We start from the raw sequence: 12612 nt of genomic DNA, 5'->3' as shown, positions 1-12612 counted from the left end.
CGCCCGTAAGCTTTGCAAAATGCATTCCAATTCTTCATTGACCTTCGACTTCCTTTGCCAAAATGCTAAGTACGTTGAAGGCGAAATAGGGGTGTTGATTTAGATTGGTATGTGCATGAGATTTTTTTTTGAGTGACAGATTAACCTTGTTGGGTTTTTTTTCAAAGTGTTTTTTTTAAAGTGTTGAAATATGGCTTATGGAAAGTTTGCTGGTTTAATAAGTTTCGCTTAACAATATTATTATCTGTATGCAGTAAGCTCTGCTCTGTTAAGAAAGATTTTTAATGCGCATTACATACCTTCAGGCGTTTTAATAATGATGATGCATACAATACACAACGCTATAATCAAACGAAACTTGTTTTGAAGGGTATCTTAATTGGGAAATACATCACCTGTCCACTTCCTTACCAATCATCCATCCACACAATCTCCATCTGTCATTTTACATCCGGTAGAGCAGGGTTTAAATTTGCATTACCATACCCCAGCCACACTTTAACCAACATAACCCTGGAAGGGTTGAAAGCCAACTGGTAAAGAAAAATAAGCAAACCAATTGCGACAAGACCCATGAACATACGGAACGGGGATCACCTGTGCATCTGATCGGTAGATCTGGTCAGCTTTACCACCAAGGTCAATGTGATGGTTTTTTGTGCCATCGGTACGCAATCATTAACGCACGCGTTACGGATATATGTTACTGTCCCCTAGGGGGAGGGCACGCAACGCAAAAATGATATAAAACATAAATAAAACGCTTCAGTTGAAACGGAACCGCTGCCCGAATTGGCGACAGGACGCGAAATATTTGTTGCATCTGGCATGGAAGGGGAGCGAAGGCCCCAAACATGGTCAAGAATTTTGTGGTGGTGGTCACCCAGCTCTTGTAAAAACGATTTATGTGACATTCCTCTTGTGTGCGATTACGACGCCAAAATGAACCGGTTTTGGGGGGCGATGTTTATTTAGCGTTATTTTTGGGTTGTCTCTTCTCGCATTTTGCTGGCAGCAGTGTCAGCATGTCACAAAGGATGCGCCTTGCAGTGTTTATTGGACAAAATTTAACATGAGAGTGGAAAAGTATTTCTGAGTTTGTACACCCTTAGGGTCTGCTTAATGGGCTTTAAATTATCATCTGTGATGCCGAACTCCCTCTCTATAGCGTGTTTGCAAGCGGTTCGGTTTTATTTTTTTATAGCAGCTCATTATGGATGCAAAAACTACTTAAATCTGTCAAAACCTGTTGAAATACTGCCAAGTTTGTGTACGGCGTGCAATAAAATCATAAAATGAAGATATTGCTAATTTCAGCGTAATTTAAGTGCAGTTTAATTTTGCAATCAACAACACTGCAGTTGGTTGCATCTCCCGCTGTCGTGGAATGGGATCCCGGACCCAAGTTGCCGTCCAGCAGCGTGTGGAACGTTCGCGAGATCCTTCTGGTCTGCAATTCGTTCAGCGCGGGGATGGTTCCAAAATGAGGAAGAAACCCCATTTACAAAGCAACACCACAAAAATGACAAGTGGATGCATCACACCGAATGGGACTGCTCCACTCATCTGTCCGCAGTGTCCTGGACGGACATGCATTGCGTTGCGGGTTTTCGACTTTCCAGCATTAATAATGCTTATACCACCTTGGTCTCAATGCATTTCTCACCTTTTCATGTGTAGCTGCAATTCGTTGAAACAATGCCATTCCTGCCATAACCCCCCGAAGGGTGTGTTTTTAAAAAGTCACGGAAATTAAAAATTCCAATCCGTCCCTCACAGATGACCAACACAAGGACATCTCACGCTTGCGGAGGGAACAAAATGACCAAGAAAGGGAGAGATAAAAAATAACTCGCCCGGACTTGCATTGCACCACTGCCATCATTCGTGCGGGAATCGGCTGTGCATCGTTTCCGTTATTCGTTTTATCGCAAAAATTCACCAACATGATACGCGCGGCGATCGATTGTTTCTACGGCATTGCAACACGCACCGAACGGTCATCCATTCAGTCGCGAATACACGTACACACGGCCGGAAAACAGGTTTCGTGTCTTGGGCTCGGGAAAGATTGTCATCTTTTTATCAGTGGCCGGGTGGAAAAATGGGACACAAGAGAGAAGCACCAGCGGCGCCGGTATGGGGTCAGCACATTCGGAAAACCAGCATCATTAGGCAAAGTGCAAGTAGGTCGTATTAATTTGTTACGGAAGGTTTTAGTTGTTGTTGTTTCTTTTCCTCGCTCGCTAGAAGTACGGCGTTAACGAGAGACGATGGAAATTGACCCATCCGTTCCGAAACCCGAAGCCGCAGTCATCGCCAAAGCCAATCAATCAATGGGCCATCATAAGGGCTTGTCTATAGGCGTAGTGTATAGTCCCGTGCCAAGGGCCATCAACAAACGATGGCGCAGTGTGCCTTTTTAATGGATCAATGGAACATAACTAGTAGAGAAAAAGGCTAGTGTGAGTGAAACTAAGGGTCAAAGTTGCACTCAGCAAGTGCACTTCGTCGGTGCAGGGTTCGTCGGACTAAATGAGTTTATTCCATAGTGTACCAATATTTGTTTAAAAAAAAAAAACAATGAGAAATTGACATTACATCGCAGCGAAATACAATGCGAAATTAGAAATTCGATATTGTTTGATGTTTTCATCGATTTTAATGTCGAACGCCTGGTAGTATGCAATTTATTCTTCATACGTATCTATCAATAGAAGAAAAGACTGTGATTGCATAATTGTAGGAGTTGTTGTACTCAGATTACAAGCGCGGAATAAACTCACTTCGTCGGTAGTACTTGAAGGTTCTAAAGTACCTTCAAATAGTTAAATATACCATCAAGTCAAACGGAATATGTACTGTTTCTAGAGATAGTAATTAATAGGTTTGAACATAACTTGAACTTGAATTAATACGTTTGAAGCTGATCAAACGCTGTTCAAAGAACACTATAAAATTATTCATTCGTGATATATTTTCCGAAGGCTTTCAAACCCTGCACAATCGTTTTATGCGCAAACAAATTGACCTATTTGCTATTTTTTCCGCAAGAAGCGAAAAAATTGAGAAAATTGGTACAAAGTGTTGAAGTGCTTAAATTAAGAAGCAAAAAAACAATCTAACGTAACGAGAAAATTAAAAGCCTGAAAAAGTTGTATTGAACGGTTTGCAGCAAGTGCAGAGAGCAATAAACTTGACTAGAAAACATGTTCAAATTTGTGTGGCAAAGAAAGAGTAGCCACAAAAATAGCTTTACTAGAGAGAATGGCAAATTCGCATGTTGGGTAAAGAAGAACGATAAATCTTCGTTACGCTGTGTAGCATGAAATGTATGTATGCGAGCCTTAGTATTTTTTGTACTCGCAGCCTTATTTGGCTGAGTTGGTAAAAACGAAATAAAAAACCTCCCTTCCTATTCTCGATTAGCAAACGGTCAGCACATGGCGAAAACGAACACTCCAACGAGTGAAGCAAAGGAAAATTAAAATTTATTTTCTCCAAAACATGTACCGGAGGGAGGGGTTTGTTTTGCTTTGAAGAGTTGTATTCAAGTCTAATTATTTTTTTACCCTCTGGTTGAGATTTCTTTGTTTTTCGGGTGAAAACCCCTCCCGCTAGTTAAGAGAAACGGGTAATTAGGAGTTTATCTTAATGTCTTACTGACAGGGAATGAGCACAAGACAAATTTTTATTACTTTATGTGCCAGTTTTCCTACCGAAGCATATTATGAATTATATCCCTTAAATTATTCCCACAAAACGTAAAGAACACAAAAGCTATGGGAAACCACCTGAAGGAAGCACATGAAACTAGTTTTGGACATTTTGGCTCGAAGTTTTTATACATTTTGCAAAACTCTTTTCAACAAAGCTTGAACTCTTTTCCTCGCACACACTCAAGCAAGGAGAGTTTGTAAACTAGGTCGAAGGATATCCGCATCCCGAGCTGAAGCAAGATGTCTTTTTGCAGCGCAAAGTCAGTCCTCAGACGAACGCGACCTGAATAGCAGTTTTAGTTCGTTTCAGCAGCTTAAAACTTTCATGCAAATGCCATTTCCGGTGCTTAAGTTTAAGGCAAACGAACATTAAACCCGCAAGGGATACTCACGTTTGTTGACAGCTGACTGGAAAGACTCATGACTTGGTCCCGGGCGTCGGCCAGTTCGCGCTTTAGGCGACGCACCTCTCCCGCCTGCCGTTCCTCGGTGGAACCGTATAAGGATGAACCTCCGGAAAGCAGCGACGCCTGGCTGCCGTGCACTGTTGTGTTGGATGGATGGAAATGAAACCGATTAGAATAAAAGTTTGCATACGGTACGGCGTAATGTTGCTTACCTTCATCGTTCTTCTTCGGATAGGTTAACCGGCTACCCCCGGTTCCACTACCGGTGTGGGTCGGTGAAAGCAACCCACCGAACCCACGGGCCGGCGGTGTCGGAGAGGTCGGTTGGCTCCACGGGACCATGCCTCCGTTGGGCGCGTGTACAACGGTACCGACGGGAAGACAATAGTACGGTTCAATCTCCACGTCCGGGCCACGGCTCAACATCGAGGGATACATTTTCTCTGATTTGGTTGATCTAGGTTGTCGGAAAGCACGGAACGTAAAAAGTTAGCCATATGTTTTGATGCTGTTGCAAAGTCTGATAAGGATGTCTAAGGTTAAGATCGTTACGTTTCGCTGATGCGATGACGCTACATGAAAAACCATTATCATGCGCGGATGAGTAAGGTGATAGGAGAGTGAAACTTGCATTAATAGCATGAGAAATGAATGTTTAAAGAGCCGGAAAGATGGCATGAAATCTCGGACAGTTGGTAGGAGTGGAGTGCATGCAAACATGCGCCAGTGCGCCCAGTACGATTGACGCAGACTTGCATTGGGCAGTTGTAGAAGGTGGTCACCAGACACCATCACGGACTATGGCGATGGCATGCGAATAAATATTTAAATCGCAAACAGTTATTCAGATTTTGAACTTCTGCTTGTGTCGTTTCGCGTTGGGTTCCCACCTAACCCGATCAGAATGGACGGAATGGATCACGAAGCGAATGGAACTCGATTCGAACACTATAAATGGTCAGAACGAACAGCCTCCGGGAGAGACTGCAAGTATTCCACGACTCACATTAGGAAGGTTGGGTCCGTTCGTGTTTTTAGATGGTACGGGCCGACTCAAGCAACCTGGTCCAGTTGGACCTTTCGTCAACGTCTACTCAGCTGCCAAACATCACTGTGTCGACAGCATTTATGATGTGGCAATGGCGAAATACGACGACAAACCGCCTCGCCACCGTGTGCATGAGGATGCTGACGTGCTTATGCTTATGCGGCTTCGCGCATCGTACGTCAATAAGCGTCTCCAAATGGGCGAATAAATATTAAACTGACGCGACATTAGGTTAGCGTTTACTTGGCTAAAACCACAAAGGGTCAATATATGTGGAACGCGGTAGGAAGACACGAACGTTGTTTATATGTACGCTTGACGGGTGCCCTTTGTTGCTCCGCACTGGTTGCCCGAAATCAAGCACAGACCCGTTTAATGAGAAAGTTAATCGTTGTCGTGCAGACATCCAATATGGTCAGAGGTTCAAATGAAGAATAAGGATTTTTTCCGTCAATGTTCGGTGGTGTCGCAAAAAAGGTGGATAAGAGCATGTGGTTAAATGGTTCCTTTGCGGTACTGAGAACTATTCGTTCACCGCCCAAGGGTGCAAAATAGTTGCTCAAAAAAATCAATAGTGTTCCAAAATAACTTCATTTGCAGCAATCACCATGTTACAACTTCCAACTTTTTCCCAGCTTCGTGTTGTCGATGACCGACACACGGTGTGTGTGACCGTCGTCTTCTCCAAAAGCATTGTGCTATTATCGTCAGCTACTTAATACGATTTTTATGACACGATGAGTTTTACGATGCCTGCCATACCATTCCACGCGTCCCTCTCGCGAAGTAATTTAGCGGCTCATTGTTCATGTAAAATCTCCTCGGGACTGACATCGGCCCGGGAAATTCCACTGCATCGCAAGCCAACGCACAACATTGTTGAACGCGTGTCTAGAAAATGGCGTGGAAACACTAGACGAACTTCAACATTCCTTCCAATATGTCCACCCAACCCCGGCAGACCTCGTCCATGTGGCCAGTGTACAGCAGGAGCACAGTCAGGAAATTAGTGCCGAGAGCTACAAACTGTGAAAAAACATTGGAGCAATGGAGAGAGACAAAAAAAATGAGCCTTACAAAGAAGAATAACATTATCAGACCGTCGTCCAACCCGCAGAGAAGCGGTGGAAGCTGGTGGAATGGAAAATTTAATTCCTTCCATTGTCTATCGCAAACAGCGGACCAGTGGTCTGGTGAAGCCTATCCCAAACACCCAACAATGGTCCGCAACGATGCGTTCAAAATGCAATAAAACAAAGTAAAATTAATTAAAAACTTTTTAATCTTATCACACCCAGCTGCAGCTTCTGCATTATGCTGTTGACGGAGGGGGGTCTTTTTCCCTAACTACCAATAGCTCAAATGGCATCGAATGAAGGAAGTTACGTCAGTGAATAGCAGGAACCTGGTATGAATTTAACTCCACGGTGGAGGAGATCGCATGGTCGTTATTTTAGGTATAGCTCAGTCAGCGCAATATCTTCATTGAACATCATACTCAGAGTATTGATTGGGTATCGATGGTACCCGAGGTGAAGGTACTCTATGCTGGTATCGATTGGAATTGAAAGTAGCAGAGTGTGGACTCTTCCTCACGTGCTCGTCATTATCCGTGCAAATGGTGCATAATTCATGGCCGATAACACACCGAACGAACGAAGGATAGGACGACGCACCACGTCCACGAACACTTATCAGGTTTTGCCTTAAACCCGAAAAGCGGAACATGGGAGTTGCGAAGGTGGTGGGGAACTCCAGCACCATAATGACGACTGTCAATCGTGCTGTGAAAATGCAATGCGTAAGCTGATGTTGGTACCAGGGAAATGGAAGGGAACTTGATTAAGCTGTACGCGTGCATGCAGGCAGGTGTGTATCGGGGAAGGAGCAAAGCTTGCCCTGCCGAAAATGTGAACATCCCCAAACGGGCGTAAGCGGGCATTCCGGACACGAAGGAAATGCCACGTCGCTCTGCAGGGGAAATAAATTTTCCAGTTCGTTCTTTTCTGCTTTTTTTGCACCCCTTGCTCATGAGCTTGTGTGTACGAAGGGCAGGTTCGCTACGGAGCATGCTATGAATGTTCATAGGGCATATTGATTTCCAGTGAGGTCACATGGTATTTTAAATGTGATGAGGTGATGGTTCGTGTGTCGTTTTTTTTTTGACAAGTCTTCTAGGTTAATAACGATATCTACCTGGGGTAGGTCCTCTCTTTCAGATAGCTATCCAAGGAGCGTGAAGAAATGAGAAAATTAAAGGTGTTACGAGAGTGTGTACAATTAGGACAGAACGTCTTCGGTGTGCGTACTAAAGGCATTCCGGCTTTTAGAGAAAATATCCAATAAGCAATTGCAGAATAGACGCAAAGAAAGCGAATCGAACAAGCAGAAACATAAAATCGATACTTCATGGTGCCATGGAGGATACGGTGATCGTGGACTCTACTGAGCAAGCGAACCGAAAAATAACATAACCATAATGTGGAGGCATATCCAGTGGACCATTAAATTTTAGTACTCTTGTGAACACTGGGCGACAAACGAAAAAGCAACTGAGAAGCGAGAGCAAAAGTAGACACCGTAAAGAAGCAAACGAAGAAACATGTAAAAAGCGCACTACACATCGAACAGCACACAGCGCACTTGAGTCTTTGGAATCCTTATGACTCTCAACACAAAGGTCCTGTTGGGGTGCAAATGACAGCACTGACATCGACGTGACGTGACACGCACACACACACACTCAGACAGTGTCACGGAGACTCCCGAGTCTCGCAGGTTGCATAATTACCTGATGCTGTTACTACGGTTCAGACGCGGACTGTTTGTGGTGGCCAACTGTTGGTGTAGATGGGGCTGCTGTGTTTCACCGCGCGTATGATGCAGCAGCTTGTGTGGTCTGGTGACGGCACCGGGTGATCCGGTCACCGCTGCGACCGCGGCCGACGGTGCAGTGCCGAGTGAGATCGCATCCAGTGTGTCACCCTCCGACAGCCGGCTGCTGGCCGTGTTCGAGTGCTTCAACCACATGGCGTACGAACCGTAGTCGGGCTTTACCTCCGCATATGTCTGCGTGTCGGAGAGGCTACCGTCGGTAAGCTTGGCGGAGGCGCGATTGGACATTCTGAACATTACCAACCGGAATTGTTTTAGCGAAACAGGAAAGGGAGGTAGTAGGTTGAGGTTTGGCATGGGAAGGAGCAAACGAAAAACAGTGTAAACACAGCAATCCGGTGCAAAACCACACCGACCGAACGACATCGCACCGTTGAAAGTCACCGAACAAACGTTAGGGTACGGTTGGGTTAGAAAAGAGAGATACGAAAAGAAACAAAAATGGGTTAGTGTTAGGAGATTCGTATGCAGTTAGCGGGGAGTTCTGAATGAAGAGAATGTTTAGCAAACGGTGTTAGCGAACGCTTGCCACGCGGGGAACACAAACCTATGTTGGAAGACATGCATATCTAGACCGGGCTTAGGCAAACTGTGCGTCCCGGAGCCAAACCTTTCTTTCACCGACTGGCTAAGCTGTGCCGCACCGGGTCCCGTGAGCGAGAAGCTTCGATACTGGGGGTGTTGTTGGACTTCTAAAATGAGACAACGAGACGGGCATTAGGCCGGTGGTCATGGGCTGTTAAGGTGTTGAGACTTACTAGCTTGGAAGTCGGCGGTGGTGGTTTGTGTGCCACCGGATACCTTCAGCTTGCTGGATCTTGGCACGGCCGAAACGTGTGCCGTTCGTCCACCGGTGAGCAGATTTTGTCCCTGTTGCTGTTGCTGCTGTTGCTGGTGTGGATCTAGTCCCGGCATGGTGGAGCCACCGCCTCCGTTCGTTCGCTTAATATAGCCGAAGCTCTGCGGGACACCGGCCACCTTGGTACGGCTCGAGCTACCCTTCGAAGATGGTGTGCTTCGACGCGACTGGCTCGGGCTCGAACCGGTCTTGTCCTTGCGCGAAGCGGTCGGGCTCGGTGGCTGTGAGCTGTGGTGGCTGTTGGATGGTTCCGGCAGCTTGCCCCAGTATTCGCGCCCGTTCGGTCCAACCGTACTTCCGCTGCTATGACGTGCGCTGCTCTTGCCGTTGACATGTGAGTGCTCCATTGCAGGTGGGTTCGTTCCCACACTGTCCAGATGATCGCCACGACTGCTACGACATCTGTGGAAGCACGGAGAACCAGAAGAAGGAAAAAATCACATTAGTTATATGCACAACTTCGCTTGCACATGAGATGGAACGGACTTCAAGAAGCGGAAAGGACGCGTTATAAACGATATCTGCAGAAAGTGAATTATCGTGGCAAAATAATTAAACATCCAGCAATAGACCGGAACTCGGAAGGGCTTTGCATGGTCATAAGTCTTCCACTCCGGCACCGGAGCAATCTGTTTCGGTAGTTTTGTGTACACTTCGGTACCATAAGCAAACCACCCCATACGGCTACTTTGCATATCAACACTACTTGCAAGTGGCCTGCAAGCGTCGCGACAGTGGTCGCTTTCTGTTTGCCATGTACGGCTATTTATTGCCCACCGGCCTAGTGCGCGACGTCTCGTTTTGATAAATCCTATCATGTCGCGAGTGTCGAGTCCTTTCGATATACGCTGGCAGGCTACGTTTGGCAGGACGGTTGTTGGACGGTGAGAAAATTTATGCCAGGCCCGGTCTGTGGCACAGGAACGGCAAATACCCGGAGGATGTTATTTTCCTGAAAAAGCTTAATTTAATTTTCCCACCGGACCATCACACCCCGGTTTGGACATTGTATTTGAATGTTTGCATGCGATAAGCCCGTTCCCGAATGTCGGACATTGGGCCACCAAGACGGTAAACTTGGTTTGTTAAATATGGTATATTTAATGGCTTCAGAAGGATATGCAACTGATGAAAAATTATCGTCGCAAAACATTATAATAAGAAAAGAACTAAAGATTACAAAAACCTGATAAATATACATAAAAATAAGTAGGAGCGGTTGAGAATACGTTCAGAATAACTCTGGAAGCACAGAAGTAGAATTACTCCTAAAAGTATGCAATGCTCTATACAATGCACTATGGGGTGCACAGTGGACTTAGGGTGAGCGATGCGCGTAACTATGGGATGGATGGTGGACATTTCACGAATTGGAAGGCATCTCTTGACACAACTCTACAATGCTCGCAACATTGCAAATAATACCTTTGAACGATAATGGAACTAGAAAGAAGGCTACCACAGTCACAGCTTTGAAATGCCGTTTGAAGACGCCAGCATCGATCGATCCTGGTATAAAAGCGAACACCGTTTTTCAGTAATGAATATTTAAAACCGTTTCGCCATCATCCCCATCATGTTTGCCATTATTTGCACAGTTTTGTGTGTGCTTGGAAAGACTGTTGGTGACGAAGAAACCCTTTTACGACAATGCGACAAGACAGGAGGTTTCGTCCCGACCGACAATCCGAATGTGGCGGAATATTAATCAGTGCGATTTACATCGGTAAACAAGGAATCTCCGCGGAGCGATGGATCAGTTTTGCAAATGAAACATCGGCACAAAGTGACGCTGCTGCGCGTATCTATTTCAAAACATTTCTTGATTGTCATCGCATACTATTTGCATGCATTATGTGAGGTGGGAAAAGCAAATGATCTGCTTTAAATTGTAAAATAAACTTGACTTTGCAGGTTTTCTGTTTCCAAGTATGATGTGCAAGGTTTCGTAGTTCGCGTAAATGATTTTAAAGGGAGCAAATAGCAAATAGACGTTTGTTAAAACCAGCTATTTGCTTGAGAAATATTCTCTTTGAAGATAAAATTGTTTAACTCTTTATCGATGCTTTCCACACAAATAGTCCAGTTTTTTTTAATACTCTTAAAGAACATAAATTCTTATTTAGTTCTACCAGTTTCAGTCAGTTACCCCAGGTCAGGATGGTGTAAAACTCGGTCACAACCCACCACCTAGTCACTCACCCAAGACGTAGACACAAAAACCGGCGTCTAGTGGTCTCTTGTTTATATCCAACCGCAATAGCATTATTTCCACGTGAACGATGGATAGGTCACATTCGCCACACCGGAACGGATCAGCAATGGGTGGGTGGGTTCAGCTCCATGCCACTTGGAACGAATTTATTAATGCGGATAATCCTTCACCGCGTTTCTTTGTGAGGTTTCTTTTGCCTAGGCAATGGAATCGCCTAGTTACGCGAAGGGTAAATATTGACCTGCACAACGGCTGCACGACTAGCTTTGAGCAATTCCCTTAATTAGTCATCCGCGTGACAAGCGACTCGCGTCTTCTCCGTCATGGTTGACAGGACGGCACAGCAGGGAGAAGCTGGGAAGATGTCTTAATTGAAATTAATGGAGACGCATGGTACTCTGGGCCATGCGCTGCCTTCCCTCAGAAGTTCTGTCTTATCACTATCACAGTTCCTTGAAGTGTGCAGCATATTTTTCATTCCCTGTTTTCATTTTTTCTCTCTCTCTCTCAGTACAAAGTGCCCAATCCTCAATGGAATCAGCCAGTCCCGAACGGAATTGGTTCCAATTAGGTTGGAAATAATTTAGATTACACGCTCTTGTGTGACCACTCGTTTCGTTTCGAATTGCTCCGATTGCACGGCATCGTTGGAATTGAAATGTTTCTTGCGTTCGTGAAGAGAGCCCTCCAAGCAACTCTCAAGTGCAAGCGTACTTTCGGTGGAACCCCTCATCGGGGAATTCGGTCGATAAAGTGCATTACGTGCCCGTCAGGCTGCAAGCAAGTGCATCCTTGCGTCTCGAAAGTGGATGTGGAAGATTTCTTACGATTTACCCGTGTCCCAAGGCGCTACTAGTTGCGTCCGTTTCGTTCGCCATCGGGAAAGTAATTTTCTTTTCTAGACACTTTTTTGCGCACACGAACAGGCCAAACACGAAGGTCACGGCGTGGTAAGGGAAAAGCAATCGCTGGATGCGGGCCTTTGATTCGACCAATTTATTTCGCTCATCACGCCACACTTAAGAGTCCGGTCGGGGGAGACAAAAATGCCGTCCCCATCCACCGGGACGCTTCAACTCCCGGAGATTTCTGCGGCTGCGTTGAAGTGGTTTGGCAAAGTGCAAAGTGTCTTTTTGGTTTGTAAAAGTATTGCTGTATGTTTTACGCTTCGTGCCGGACAAGTGCAAAAGTTGTCAAGTAGCAGAATGTAAATTTTCTTCGGGTTTTGCTCGTTGTTTTGTTTGTTTGTTTTTGAAACTCAAAAAGTTTGGTTGAAATGTAGAACAGTACACGACAAAGAAAGAAACAGTTCAGATTTCTTATGACAGTAACATGCGGGTGATGTTAGGTTTTGGAAAAAGTGTTGTTGTTACAATGTTTTTTTTTTGTACGACAAAAGAGCAGGAATGATCCTTGTGTTTCTAGACAAATTTCATAGAAAAAGGATTTATTAGTCACTATTGGTATAT

General features: G+C 45.1%; 1 protein-coding gene across 1 annotated transcript in view; it reads right to left on the bottom strand.

The window, feature by feature from the left end:
* LOC128714623 (protein sickie) overlaps window positions 1-12612 on the bottom strand; it is a 202260-nt gene that overhangs the window by 64488 nt on the left and 125160 nt on the right. Inside the window, exons 8-13 of the mRNA XM_053809496.1 lie at window positions 8828-9330; window positions 8617-8761; window positions 7966-8298; window positions 7371-7397; window positions 4339-4583; window positions 4112-4263 (exon numbers count right to left, since the gene is read on the bottom strand). Coding sequence (XP_053665471.1) covers window positions 4112-4263; window positions 4339-4583; window positions 7371-7397; window positions 7966-8298; window positions 8617-8761; window positions 8828-9330 — 1405 coding nt within the window. The remainder of the gene's footprint in view (window positions 1-4111; window positions 4264-4338; window positions 4584-7370; window positions 7398-7965; window positions 8299-8616; window positions 8762-8827; window positions 9331-12612) is intronic.

The sequence above is a fragment of the Anopheles marshallii genome, chromosome 3 (genome assembly GCF_943734725.1).
Source record: "Anopheles marshallii chromosome 3, idAnoMarsDA_429_01, whole genome shotgun sequence".
Classification (NCBI taxonomy): Eukaryota; Metazoa; Arthropoda; class Insecta; order Diptera; family Culicidae; genus Anopheles; species Anopheles marshallii.
The sequence above is the reverse complement of the archived record's forward strand: the minus strand, read 5'-3'. Positions and strand labels throughout refer to the sequence as shown.